This window comes from Palaemon carinicauda, chromosome 5 (genome assembly GCF_036898095.1).
Source record: "Palaemon carinicauda isolate YSFRI2023 chromosome 5, ASM3689809v2, whole genome shotgun sequence".
Taxonomy (NCBI): domain Eukaryota; kingdom Metazoa; phylum Arthropoda; class Malacostraca; order Decapoda; family Palaemonidae; genus Palaemon; species Palaemon carinicauda.
The window spans coordinates 157,604,630-157,619,805 of NC_090729.1; the positions used below are offsets into that span (position 1 = coordinate 157,604,630).

Consider the following 15,176-nt stretch of genomic DNA (forward strand, 5'->3'; position numbering starts at 1 on the left):
ATCGCATGGCCAGGCACCCGCCCTTGCTCCACCAGTGGCGCGCTTCTGCGCATTCTAGGGAGACTGAACAAAATGCTACATAGTGCCCTACTGTGTGCCAGCGCTCTCCTGCGCACTTGCGCTCACAGATCCAGCACTCCTGTCCACTTGCGCTCTCAGATCCAGCACTCTCCTGCTCACTTGCGCTCTCAGATCCAGCACTCTCCTGCTCACTTGCGCTCTCAGATCCAGCACTCTCCTGCTCACTTGCGCTCTCAGATCCAGCGCTCGCCAATGCGCATGTTCTTCACAAAGAGCCAGCGCTTGCTTGTTCACCAGCGCACTTCTGCACTCTCAGATCCAGCCCTCCTGCGCAGTTGCGGTCTCAGATCCAATGCGCCAGCTCTTGCCAACCAACCTACGATCACCGGTGCAACACAACTTCGGTCTCCTGCTCGCCCAACAATCTTCTGCGCCTGCGCGCCAGCGCTCTCCAGCACCTGCGTGCCAGTGCTCTCCAGCACCTGTGTGCCAGTGCTCTCCTACATGCCAGCTATCTCCTGTGTGTGCCAGCATTCTCCTGCGCTCCATCACGCTCCCGTGCGCTTTCGCCATCGTTGTTCTACGCGCCAGCGCTCTCCTGCGCACCAACCATCTCGGCATACCAGCGTTTGCCTGCGCGCAATCACTTCCGGGAGTGCCAGCAGTCATTTGCGCGCGCGTGCCAGCACTCTTCGGCGCACCCGCCAGCACTGTTCCCCTCGTATGCGCGCCAGCACTGTTCCCAGCGCATGCGCGCCAGCACTGTTCCCCACGCACGCCAGCACTGTTCCCCACGCGCGCCAGCACTGTTCCCCACGCGCGCCAGCACTGTTCCCCCCGCGCGTCAGCACTGTTCCCCCCGCGCGTCAGCACTGTTCCCCCCGCGCGTCAGCACTGTTCCCCCCGCGCGTCAGCACTGTTCCCCCCGCGCGTCAGCACTGTTCCCCCGCACGCCAGCACTGTTCCCCCCGCGCGTCAGCACTGTTCCCCCGCACGCCAGCACTGTTCCCCCGCATGCGCGTGGCAGCAGTCTTCCGCGCGTGCGCATCAGTCCTGTTTCGAGCGCGCGCCAGCACTGTTCCCCGCTCGCGCCAGCACTGTTCCCCGCTCGCGCCAGCACTGTTCCCCGCTCGCGCCAGCACTGTTCCCCGCTCGCGCCAGCACTGGTCCCCGCTCGCGCCAGCACTGGTCCATGCTCGCGCCAGCACTGGTCCATGCTCGCGCCAGCACTGTTCCACGCTTGCGCCAGCACTGTTCCCCGCGCGCGCCAGCACTGTTCCCCGCGCGCGCCAGCACTGTTCCCCGCTCGCGCCAGCACTCTTCCGCGCATGCGCATCAGCCCTGTTCCGCACGTGTGCCAGCAGTGTTCCTCGCGCGCCAGCACTGTTCTCCGCGTGTGTGCGCCATCAGCCTTCACCCACGCGCGTCAGACCTCTTACACGCGCCGGCACACTCCAGCGCGAGCGCGCCAGCTCTCTCCCGCGTTAGCGCTGCAGCACACTCCCATGCACGTGCGCCAGCACGCTCCCGCTCGCGTGCGCCAGCACGCTCCCGCTCGCGTGCGCCAGCACTCTCCCCGCATGGCAGCAGCCTTCCCCGCGCTTCCCTACGCGCGATTTCTCGCCCACAATTGCATGGCCAGGCACCTGCCCTTGCTCCACCAGTGGTGTGCTTCTGCACATTCTAGGGAGACTGCACAAAATGCTACACAGTGCCTTACTGCGTGCCAGCGCTCTCCTGCGCACTTGCGCTCACAGATCCAGCACTCTCCTGCTCACTTGCGCTCTCAGAAACAGCACTTTCCTGCTCACTTGCGCTCTCAGATCCAGCGCTCGCCAATGCACAGTTCTTCACAGAGCCAACGCTTGCTTGTTCACCAGCGCACTTCTGCACTCTCAGATCCAGCCCTCCTGCGTAGTTGCGGTCTCAGATCCAATGCGCCAGCTTTTGCCAAAGAGCCAGCGCTCACTTGCGCACCAGTGCTCGCAGATCCAATGCTCGCCGATGCGCCAGCTATTGCCAAAGAACCAGTGCTCACCTGGGCACCAGCGCTTGCCTGCCCTCCAGCGCTCTTCTGTGCATTCACCGAAAACTGCGCTTCAGCAGAAAATGAGCACCAGCATCTTCCTGTGTGCCATCGCTCCAGTACTCTTCTGCACACTCGCGCAATAGGCAAAAAGAGTAAAAACTTTTTGACAGGTCACCATTGCCCCGTTCCTCTCCCTGCAAACGCATAACAGCATGGCTGCTGGGAAAAGAGGGAAGAGGCTTCACAGAAGGGTTCAAGATCCCGAAGATTCCATCTTCCAAGGGGAATCAAACTCATCTACCATCGGTCAGCAAACAAGAAATCATCAACCGACTGGTCGCTAGATCATTGTTAGCTGATCGCTAGCTCGCCGATCACCAGATCCCCAATTTCTAGCTCATCTCTCTGATCATTGACCTCTAGTCTCTCCAATTACTAATGATCTCCGATTTCTAGCGCGCCGATCGCCAATTGCTAGTCAATAACCAGTCATCAGCTTGCTGATCACTAGATCGCCGATGGTCAACTCATCTTTCTTCGATCATTGACCTAGGCCTAAGCTCGCTGATCTCTGACCAGTCAATTGTCAGCTTGTTGATCTCTGACCAGCCAATCGTCAGCTTGCTGATCTTTAGCTCACAGATCACGGGTCCATGATCGATCGCTGATCATCAATGGCTCGCTATCACCAACTGACCATCATTAAACCATTCTGCTGTCTCTCAGGGCTCTCCAAGCAGATTACCAACTCATTTATCGCCAAGTTTCCTTGGCTGACTGACCAGACAGTCTTCATCTGCCTGTCAATTACCATCTTCGGCTCACAGATCGCCGATTCACCAATCATCGACAAATCGCCAGCAGTTCGTGACTCTGCCTGTGGTTCCCTAGATCAGAAGGCATACAACACACTTCTCGCTACTGGCCGTTCGCCATCATGCCAATCCACTAAAATGATTGGCAAGCGATCGACAACCCTCATTAGTGGCTTTTCGACAGGTGACTACTTGCGAGCACTATCCAACTGCACAGTAACCACGATACCCAGCCGTTAACCATTGATTAACATTCGCCAGACTGATGCTGCTCTAAGGAATAGCATCAATCCCATCAGGGCGCATGGTAGTGTTAAGTGTTGCCTTACTTCTATCAGTTGAAGGAGTTCTCTCCCAGGGAAGAATCCTTACTCAGGGTATCATGTCCCATCTTTTACGCCACAAATCAAGACCCCAGCATCAACAATCTCCGATGCGAAAGGATCTGCAAGGAGCTGTCCCTATGGGTCGATGTCCACACCATGTTGGAGTTCGGACAAGGGCTAAGACCTCGGGTCTTCATTTGCACACTGGACCTAAAGGACGCATACTTCCAGGCCCAAACCATCCATCTAAGAAGGATTGAAGATTCATTCTAGACAAACTTGAAATACCAGTTCAGGGCACTGTGCTTCGGTCTTTCCACTACACCCATCCTGGTCTCAGAGGATCGGCTTCTGTCTTCGATTCTGGACGAGTGACTGACCTTAGCAGACTCGGTGGCAACTTTGCATTCGCACCAGAACTTCTGAAGTCTTTTTACCAAGATCCAGTGATCAAGGTAAACCTGTGGAAGTCTTTCCTACTTCCCTCTCAGAAGACTGGTGTATCTGGGAATGATTCTAGACACACAATCTCCACAAAACCTTCTCATCAAAGACAGGCGTAGAAAGTCACAAGACCCTTTCTCAAAACGAGAAGAACTCCCAGCCCAGCTCAGTGACTTGAGTCCGATTGGAATCAGGCCTTTGATCCCCCAGACATTCTGACCCCCATCTGACCAGAAGTTTGGACGAACCTCAAGGGATGGGTGTCAGTCGAGAATCTACGGGGTGGTATAACCTTCTCCTCCTTCCCCACCCCTCGGACTTGATACTGTGCTTAGACACATCAAAAGAAGGGAGGAGGGACCATAGTGCTGCGTACATGACCTCAGCCCTCTGGACAGAGTCCGAAAGTTCCTTCATTTAATCTCTTAAGAGATGAAGGTCAACTTTCCGGTCGTTTCAACAGCCTCGTCAGTTCCTAATGGGCCACTCAGTGATTTGATGAGCGACAACACCACACACCACATAGAGGCTCACATCGACAAGCAAGAAGGAACTTGCTCGCAACCTCTTCCCATCTAGCAGTATAGATACTAAAATGGGCCAAAGTCCGTTTGGTACCACTATCAGCCCGCTTCATTCCAGACTAGAGGAATGTGCTCGCCGACAATCTGCACAGCATCTCGGATAAGGTGTACTGAATGGTCTTTGGATCACCTTGTAGCTGACAAAGTCCTGACTTTACGGGGTTCTCCAACTAGGGATCTGTTCACAACACCCCTGAACCTCAGGCTTCCGCTGCCCCCCAGTCCTAGACCCCATGGCTCTCTGGCAAGAAGCATGCCAACAATGGTGGGTACAACAATGACGTTTACGTCTCATCTCTGTTTTGTCTGGAGAAGGGTACTCAAGAAGGATAGAACATCGGTCAGCCTCTCGAGGGCTCTCATAGCTCCCCTATGGCATTATGCAGAATGGTTTCCAAACCTTCTGCAGCTCCTGATAGAGCCTCCAAGAGACCCCTCTCCACGTCACAGACAACCACACTTCGACATCCACCACAAGCTATAGCTTTGCTATAATTGTACGCCTGGAGACTACCCAGTACTTCCTCTCTCACAGAGGCTTTTCGCGATAAGTTCCAAAAAGGTTGTCTAGATATCTAAGGAATTCCTCGGCATCAGTCTACCAGGCAGTATAACGTCTTCCGTGGTTGGTGTTATGGGAAAGCGTATCTCTCCACTCGATACCTCTATTCCAGCAATATTGGAATCCTCGAGTATATACAAGAAGAAAAGACCCCCCTTTTCAGTTTCAACAGGTAAAGACGATCTCTCAACCTTGAGCCACGCCTTCAAAATGAAAAGAAGGGACATTCTCTCATCGCTAGATCTTTCCTAACTCATACGGACTTACAACTTGCCTTTTCCCAGTCGAAATTGTGACCTTCCTCTCAGAACATGTTTCAAGTTCTCCGGTTTCTAAGGAGACCTCCTTATGTTTCACTTCACCAGGCAACAAATTTTCACCTGGTTTAGAAGACAGTGTTCCTACACACTTTGACAGCAGCCATACGAGTCGAGGAACTTCACGGTCTCTCTTTCGACATTGCCCATTAATGAGAACGGTGAAAGGTAACGTTCAGATCCGCCCCAGAGTATGTCGCCAGACACAATCTCCAGAGGTGACGGATCCTACACAAGTCTCCACTCGGTAACTGACGATCCAGATCATCTGTTACTGTACCCAGGATAAGGTGTGAGGCTCTACCTTAAGAGAAAGGCAACAGCCCGCCCAGGTCCCTTCTCTTGTCATCAGCACTGGGAGAGACAAAAGGAGGATCACCATAACATTCACACTGCTTGATTCACAGAATCATCAATTACACCCTGAATCCAGATCCTCATCCAACATGTCGACTCACGATGAGCTGTGCCCTGGGCCCTTCTAAGCAGATTACTTTGTGATGCAGGTTTTACAAGCAAGGGTGTGAATGTTCCAGGTGACTTTCACAACCTTTCTCCTGTTACCCGGTTTTAGTCAACGTGAATGAAAAGATTTGACTGGCTCTTATTCTTTTCTTCATCCTCTCCCATCCTTGGGAAAGCAGCATCCTGGGTTCTCTGCATAAGCTGACTTCAAACCACTGCAGGTAAACCATGCTCTCTTGTGTACCTAGTATTAAGTTAATACTGTTGCGTCCTATACCCTGGCAGGGTGGTGTTGGCAAAGTCTTGGTTACAGCAGTTTTTCCTACAAAAAACTTGGAATAACTTTACCTAGACAGTCACACTTCTAAATATCTCAACACACAGCTTGTGTAGGCCGCGGATCTTGCGTAGCAAGGTTTTAGCGGGGCGCAGGGACTCCTTATTTTGAGTACTAACATGCTCAGGTAAGGAGCCCCTGGGTAAAGCCAAAAGCCAGATTGGCAGGGACGTCCACCCTTCCTAATGGGTGAGTTACCTGTAAATAAATAGCGTAGGTTTGTATTTCAGTCACGGAACAAATAACAAATTCGTAGATAATTTGTATTTTTCCTAACGATACAAACCTTAGCTATTTATACAAACTTGCCCGCCATCCCTATCCCCCTTGAAGTCCTACCTCCAGGCAAAGTTTGCTAATTCACCGGTGTGTAAGTGGAAGTGGTAGCAAGCCACCCCCCTTGCTAAATTTGAATGGCTCGTCATTTCAGCTTCGCAGACTGTAATACCCCTAGATAAATAGCTAAGGTATATATCGTCAGGAAAAATACAAATTATCTACGAATTTGTCATGTTTCCTTCCTCATCCACCCCGCATGTCCTAGGCGAAGGTCAAAGTGGTTACTCAATGAGCCAATAGTGGATAGCCTTTCTCCGCTACCCGCCAGGAACTATTTATACCTCTTTATAAATTTTAACAGCCAAGTTTCCATGTTTGCTGAAATCATGCTCCTATTAAAGAACTCATGTTTGTATAGATAAGAAAAATACAAATTACTTTAATTTTTTTTTTATTTTCCACACCTGCTTTTCATGTGGATAAGTGGACCACTGAAGATAGTTTTTTTTTTTTTTTTTTTTTACATTAGTTATATGGTTGACTCTGATAGAGAGTTTTAATTGTACCTTGCTGGAAATTGTAGTACTTCTCTCTGCAGTATTTCATGAGTTTACTGGGCCTGCATTTCTGTCTGGAATAATTTTTTATATTATTGACTAATGTACAGCAATATCTCATTGAGTGTGTGTTATTGAGGATATTGTTAATAAATCTACAACAGGGATTAATGATTTTTGCAAAAAAGTGATCTTATAGACAGAATTAGTACTCTACTTATCATTTTTAATTTTCGATACAAATCACTAGTTTTAAATTATAACACTTGAGGAAGAATCCATTTGTAGCTTGTGTTTCGAAGTTCTCTGAAATTATAGTTTTGTGTTTTATTATAACATCACTTTTTTGCTTTAAAAACAACTTATATAATATATTTTTTCTTATAAACAAAAGTAATTTTAGGTGTGTATATATATCAGAGAGCTTGAAATACATTAGCTAACATTTGGTTTCTTTTCCAGGTGTCAAGGTAATTGATGTAATTGGATGGGCCTAAGGTACCATGGCTATCAAAGTACAGGCCATTATAGCAGCCTGGAAGGAATTTGAATTGGCAGAGGTTCAAAGAGACTTGGATGAGACTGCTTCAGAATTAGCCACCAGGCAGGATGAATCGGAAGTTTCGCGTAAAAAGCTGGTGGAGTTGTCGAGAGAGTTCAAGAAGAATACTCCAGATGATGTGCGCAAGCATGTTGCTCCGTTGTTGAAAAGCTTTCAGAGTGAAATTGATTACCTCAACAAAAGAAGCAAGTTTGTTGAAGGAGCTTTTCTGAATGTTTACAAGAAAGTGATAGATATCAATGACCCGCTTCCAACTTTGGAGTATTGTGCTGGTTTGGAGAAAAAAGTTGGAAGATTAGCCGATCTAGAAATTGAGAATAAGAATTTAAGGGAAACTCTTAAGGAGTATAATGAAGAGTTTAAGGAGGTCAGAAACCAGGATGTAACCATAAAAGCATTGAAGGAGAAGGTGAAACATTATGAAGACTTGATGGATGACACTGTTCAGTCAAAAACTAAAGAACTAGAGAAAGAATTGACACGGCAATATGCAGAGAAGGAGAGGCTCTTGTATGAAACTCAGGAATCTGTTATGAGACGACTCACAGAAGCAGAGACCAGGGCACAGTTGCTTCAGTCTACCTTAGATCAGTCCCAATCTGAGTTATTTGAATTGAAAAGTAAATCAGAAGAGTCAAATTTTGCTAGATCTGATGAAACAGACATGCTAATGAATGATCTTGAACGAGCAAATCAGAGAGCGGTAATAGCTGAAAGGGAGTTGGCAATTCTCAAGGAACAGCTTGAAGCCTTGACTATCGCTCACAATGCACAAATGGACAGCATGTCAAACTCTGTTTCGTCTGTAAATGAAGTGGAATCTTCTGCAGAGAACTTGGCAAGATCCTCACTTGAAATAGAGTTGGCTTCAAAGGACAAGGAAATTTCTCAATTAGTTGAGGATATTAAGCAACTCCAGTTATCTCTAAATAGCTTAAGGGACACATCTTCAAAACAGATTCAGGAGCTTGAAGAAAATTTATATGATAAGGTCCAGTGTATCACCAAGCTGGAAGATAGGATTAGCCAGCAAAAGGACTATGAGGAAATTAAAAGGGAACTAAACATAATGAAGTCTGTAGAGTTTGGGGTATCATCTCAAAAGAGAACTGAGGAGATTCAAGGCTCATTAACTCCTCCTAAACCGCTTGAAGTTCTTTTACTCGAGAAAACTAAAATGTTGCAAAATGAGAATACAGCCTTGAAGCAAGAAAATGCCTCGGCAAATAAAAGAATTACTGAAACTGAACAAAAAATTGCAAATTTGCATTCCTTGGTGTCAGAACAAAAAGAACTCATTGTGAATTTAGAATCTGATCTTTCCTCAGTTCAATCATTATCTTCCATGTATCGCGGTGAAGGAGAAGGATCGTCGATGCCAGAAATTGTTGCCGAAGCCGTAAGGGCCTCGACTAGTAGCACTCCACCTCTTGTTGTCTCCGTGCAGTCTGGTTCTACTCCATCTACTCCAGTCCCGGGTGGTGTCTCCCCTGATTTTCCATCTGCTGCAGAATCTCTGTTGCCAATAGTATCCGCCCAGAGAGAGCGCTTCCGTCAGAGGAATGAGGAACTAGAAGTTGAACTTACAAGCAAAGGTCAGCAAGTAGTTCTTCTTCAGAACGAGTTAGATACTTTGAGGGCTGATAACCTCAAACTCTATGAAAAGATCAGATTTCTACAGTCTTACCAAGGTCAGCATAGTAGAGAGGACACAGCTGCTGAGTCTCGTTATAGCAGTCAGTATGAAGAAGCTTTAGACCCGTTTTCATCATTTTCTCGTAAAGAAAAGCTTCGACGATATGCAGCCCTTAGTCCATTTGAGAAGGTGACTTTGTCAATGGGTCGCTTCATATTGAGCAATAAAACTGCCCGAAGTGTTACATTCATTTATACTGCTTTAGTGCATAGCCTTATTTTCCTTGTGCTTTACAAATTAGCACATACTGAGTCATGCAAGCGAGACTTTGCTACTGACTGTGCCCAGAAATTTGCTGAACATATGCACCAAGTTCATGGCCACAGTGACTTCCATGACTTTCAAGGTTAGAGTAGATGGTGAAAGGTAACATGTAACTGTGATTGAAGCTTTTAGTGGCACAATGTGTGAGTTGTTGTTTTAAATAACAAGTACAGTATTGGTAAACTGAATAGTATTTATATTTGAGCAATAAAATGTAGATATATAGTGAGTGAAATTATTTATGGGTGTACAAATCCTCTCCATCTATCTTAGCATTATCAAAGTATAAACTTGTTTTTAATGGTTTAGTTGGGATTTCAAGATTTCATGGTTCTTGGTAGTCTTGTTTATTTAGCTTTTGGGTATTGAAGATTCGTAATCATTCATTGATGTATTGGGACTTTGGCACTTTTTTCAAAATGCCTCTTCAACTGAAGAATTATATATAAATTACATGACAGTACAATGTTCTCTAAAGTAAATAAATAGAAAAGCTTTACGTTTGATTGAAAGGTTGTATTCTTAATGTAGAACGCTAAATTATTTAACCAGTACAGTATTCTAAAAACTGAAAACTAAATATATACAAAATAGATCTGGATAGTCTTCCAGATTTTCATAATTACAGTAGAAAATATCATGCACAACATTCATCCATTTCTGTTTGTCTTTCCACATGGTATTTAAAATATTTGTTTCAATGAAATTTTATGAAGGGGTCAAATTTTTATATACTGTACAGTATTGTTAGATAGACAAATATATCTATATTAACACTACTGTACTGTAAATATAGGATTCTTTTTAATGTTTTCCCTTTTTGTAATATAGTCATGGGGACAGTAATGTTTGTTTGCATGAGTTTATTTTGTACTTGCAGACAGTTTTATTCCCTTTTTGAGTGTTTTTGTAATTATTCTGTTAATACAATAATTCTAATCAGTACATGCACTTATTTTCCAGTCATGATTAACAGGATTGTTTGTAAACTTTACATTAGATGGAATTTTACTTGATTTACACATATTACAGTATATTTTCTTATTCATCACTACATATTTTATTTTATGAAAAATTGTATACCAAGAATAACTGATGGGTCAGCTTATAAATTGAACTTCATAACCACTGGTCCTTTATGCAGAATCTTGTAATGGTCTGAAATTTTTTCTCTTGCTTTTGAAAAAATCATGTAACCAAAACATATCTACTCGTAGATCATGTTGTATTCTGTATTTGTTAGGGGAATGGACGTTCTTGTAGTTTTGTAATACTTTGCATTTTGACATTGTTGGTCATGTGATTATCAGATCATCTGATCTTATTGTAGTTCCATATTTGTTGGTAAACGGTTGTTATTGACTATCTGGTAGTATTGTAGCACTGTAAGACAAACTCTCTGTGAGAATGTTCATGGACATTGTCAACTTTCCTTTTTACTTGGGATGTCTACTTCAATGATACTGTGTGGTGAGTTACTGCCTTCACTATCCCATGTACATCTTACCAAGTGGAGGCTAAATTTTTTTGTAGCTTTTCTTGGTCCCCATTTGCATTAATTTTTACCTTGTACTTTTTGTTTAATTATTTAGTTATTTTGCCTAACTGTTCAACTATTCATTTTTATTTTTCTAATTTTTGACTTATGTCCAAACAAATTCCTTTGTCCAGGGCTCCTTGAATATAGAAAATGTGATGTAGTAATCTTGATGAACTTCTCTATTTTCAAATGACAGTTATGTTATGATATTATGAATAGTAATTAGGGTAATATTGAAAAGGATCCAGTATATTTTCTGCAGTGTACTTTATTGTATTATGAAAAATAATGCCTTATTGGCTTTGAAAATATAAGTCTGTTTCATTGCAATGTACTATAATGTACTTTAAATTTTAGAGCAAACAGAGGAAGTACAGTATTTTTAAGTTGAATAATGTGTCCTTTAGGATCATACAATATAATTTTGGAGGACCCCTTTCTGAAGTTAGTATTTAAGTATAGGTCATTTACACTTGGTATTGCACTAACACTACAAACCAGCTATTTTAGTACCTCTTTTTTTTGTGTGGCCTGGAGATGATATATGGGGAAAGTTTGTTGAAAACTATTTATAAACCTTAGCTATTAAAGAAAAAATAGCTTGGTTTCCTAAGTAAACTTCATTCAAAGTGACCAAGGTTTTTTATGTTATATTCTTACTTTCATCAATACATTTACAGTCAATAATCATGTTTATCTCGTGGTATTGGAATGGATACTTAGAACAATCAATCAAATAATTTTTTAGGGATATACCTCCCTAAGGCTTGCCAGTGCACTAGTACTACTATTGATGGTTTGTATTAGTGTTGGGACCTGTAGATCCTATGACTGTACTATTTCATCTTGTCTTTGTGACAATTGTTTCATATTCTTAGCACCTTTCCAAAAATGTATGTGACTGCATTTGTTCTCAACAGGAAGATGGTAGGTAATCGGAAGTCTCTAGTGTTATTATTGTCTTTTTTTTTCATGGAAGAATATGAAATCAAAAGGGGTGTTGCAAGTAAAGATAAATTTCTTATAATTTCAATCGACATTTTTGAGTTACATAGTTGGGGGAAACTCCATAAATTTTGAAGTTATGGAAACCAATATAATTTTCATCCTGCACAAGTACTTGTGATTCTATGTTGTGTTTCAACGGTATTTCCCTGGGCTTTCTTGTCCCTTTCTATTTCATAGTCTATTTTTAATATGATCATTGGTTAGGATTACCAGTAACAGTCAAAGTTTTAAGCTCAATGAGTTGGGCAAAGACTGACCTTGAAGAATATTATTTCCAAATAAAATCTGGTGTTTGGGGTTACCTGTAATGATACCTATCTTTGTAGTCCATGAGGACCAGCAGCTATTTTGACTTAAAATAGCAGCTGAAGTGAACCTTCCTTAATTTAAGGACATTATTACAAAATCACACAAGTGGAATGGAATTAATTTTATTTTTACAAATATCCAAACCCTGCAATTGTATTGCAAGTTAAAGAGACTGACATTTGGTGAGATTTTGACTGGAATTTTATGCTGTCAATAAGATTTTTATATCTTCCTTTCTACTATTCTTTGAATTTATTTTTTTCTCAAGTCATTCACAGGTGTAGACTGTACAGGTTTATCCAAATTACCTTTGATAATTTTCACAAAAAAAGACTTTAAGTATACAATGAGTAATAAATACAGTACTATAATGTGATCTATATTTGAGGTTTCATGTTGCATGGCGAGTTATATATTGGGATCGAGACACCAACTAACCCACTTGAAGTTTGAGTTTTTGAAACAAAATAAGTGTTTCACAGTATACAAACCATTTCTAATAGTAGGGAGTCTATCTACCAGTCTTAAGAATAATGCTGTCTTTTTGCTATTGTAGGAAATTAATGAAGTATTTTTTGTTAATCCGACTTGATATTACTTGTTATTTGTTAATTGTTACAGTAAAAGGTTGATTAACTATAAATACGATTCGCAATCTTGAAACTGGCCTTATTGCAATGATGGCCTGTTAAAACTATTTACTTCATTAAAGCATTGTGAAATTTTTTTACAATTGTATTTTGTTACATTTCTTTCTGCTTTTCATTTGATAGAACCATACAAATGATTCCTGGGCTCTCATTCAGGGGCTTTATTTATAGTGCTTATACTTTGATATGTTTGCAGAATTGGCTGAGCATCAGAAAATTTACACAATTATCATGATTCTGTGTAACTACAGAAATGATTTTAGAGAAGTAATATGGTTCAATATGAAATGAAAAAGTAAAGCATGTATTTCAGTTCTTCCAGAAATCTTGCCATCCTTATCTTCATCATCTCATCCTCATCACCACTTCTTATTTTTATTATTTATGTTTATTATATTATTTGAATAGCAGCTTATAATGGTTTTCAATCTTCTAATAATCTCAAGTTCAGTTGGAAGTCTGTCCTAGGGAGTAATTTATCCATTTCTAAGAAATAGTTGTTTTTGTGCCGGGAAGGAATAACATTTGTTTAGTGTAAAGTCAGTATATCCTAAGTTTTATGGGCAACTCATCAAGATTAACAGTATTTTTTAGACTTATAATTAACAGGTTGTAAATGAGAATTTAGACAGAAGAAAGAGGTAGTTTTTCATGTAGCATGTTGATGACAATTCATGTGGTGCGATACAGAAGAATTTGTTTTATGCAATGAGATGACTGCTTTACAAAGATTACCTGGTGCATTGAGCTATACAATACTTCACTGTCTTTTAGTTTTATTAGGTTATGCTTAACACCTAATGTTATGGAAATATCAAGAAAACCTTGACAGTTGTCACATATGTTATTTGTAACAGATATACAGTGTGATTTAATGTGAAATTAAAGTAAGTCATCAACAGTATAAGACTCAAGTATGCAGTGTAATCTATACTGTATGTGATGTAAGGGTTTTGAGTGAGATGATCATGTTCTCAATCAAGTGAGTACAGTATTTTGATGGTGAGCTTTTGATTTTGATGAAAAATTGTCATCAAATAACCTTTGCAGCATATATTGGTATACAGTTTATTTTGTGATTCCTTCTTCACATAGAAACAAGGATATTAAAATGAAATGGGTAAAGGTTTCTTTTTTGTGGCTATCATGGAGCAAACTGATGTTCAGATTTGGCAATCCTGGGTAGTAGTGGTTCTTAGTGTAGTTCAGACTTCATATTCTTTTTAGATTGACATTTTTAGACATTTCAACAAACTATGAATTATAATCATTCCAAAGTGAAATATTTTGTTAATTTGTAAGAAATTTATTGAAATACACATAGTGTATAAATTGCATTTTATTCCTCCATAGATCTTAGCATGGCATAATTGACTGTTCTCTCTCTTGGTACAATTTTAGTCTTGAATATGAGGTTTTCAATATTAATCTTACCCGATAATCATGTAGCTGTCAACTCCGTTGCCCGACAGAATTCTACGGAAGGGATACGCCAGCGATCGCTATACAAGAGGGGGGTGTACTCACAAGCGCCACCTGTGGCCAGGTACTGCAGTACTTCTTGTTGACACCACCTCAATTTTTCCTCTGTCGTGCCTCCGGCTAGACCTACATGGATACGCTGTTGATTCTGGAGTTTTTTGCTCACGATTTGGTGATGTATTTGCTCTAGAGTTTAGCTTTCGCTATTCAGGAAGTTTTATCATTAGCTTAGCTAGCTTTTGGAATTAATTTGATTAATTATGGTGACGAAGAGAGTATGAACTCTCTTTCACTTTTAAATGGCCGACCCTTCCCTTAGACGGAAGTGTTGGTGTCTAAGAGAGTATAGACTCTCTTTCTTAATTTTGCTTAACAAAAGTTATAGATTTATTTTATATCTCTCCGCCTTTTATAGGCCTCTTCGATTAACTTCCTTTTATTATAAACTTATTAAAATTAATTTTTATATTTGTTTATATTCGACCTTTCCTAATAGTAGGCGGTCTTTTCTTGGTACCGAAGTTAATTAACATTGAGCCCGTCATTTCGGTTTTACCTGTTAACATATTATGCTATTTTAATGTTTTTGAAAGAATTTCTTTGATAGTCTCGTACTGTTTTCAAAGTTGAACTAACGTTTTGTTTTGTCTCTGCAGTTGTTGACGTTCAGAACGTTCAACTTGCGCTCTATCGTTACGATAGAGAGAGAATTTTCACGGTGTCACGTTGCAGTAAGAGTAACCGTTTCTAGCGTTTTGTTCATTCTTTCTTAGCTTAATGGTTTTAATTCTAATAAAGGAACTTTTTATTTGGGAAATATTTCAGTTTTTTTCCTTTAACAATAATATGTTTTAACGATATATATGATTGGGCTCTTCTCTCAGGTTCTAAGTCAAGAGAGAGAGAGAGAGAGAGATAGAGACGGAGGG

At 41.8% G+C, this 15,176-nt stretch overlaps 1 protein-coding gene across 5 annotated transcripts in view; it reads left to right on the plus strand.

Annotated features, from left to right (window-relative positions):
* The window catches only part of LOC137641561 (protein CASP-like), a 122,244-nt gene that overhangs the window by 5,852 nt on the left and 101,216 nt on the right, over positions 1–15,176 (plus strand). For 3 of the 5 annotated variants that reach the window (XM_068374246.1, XM_068374247.1, XM_068374248.1), the window contains exon 2: positions 7,199–14,097. The exons of the other annotated variants lie outside the window; for them this stretch is intronic. In XM_068374246.1, the coding sequence (XP_068230347.1) occupies positions 7,240–9,345 (2,106 nt within the window). In that variant the 5' untranslated portion in view covers positions 7,199–7,239 and the 3' untranslated portion in view covers positions 9,346–14,097. Of the gene's footprint in view, positions 1–7,198; positions 14,098–15,176 lie in introns of those variants that run through there. 5 annotated transcript variants of the gene reach the window in all.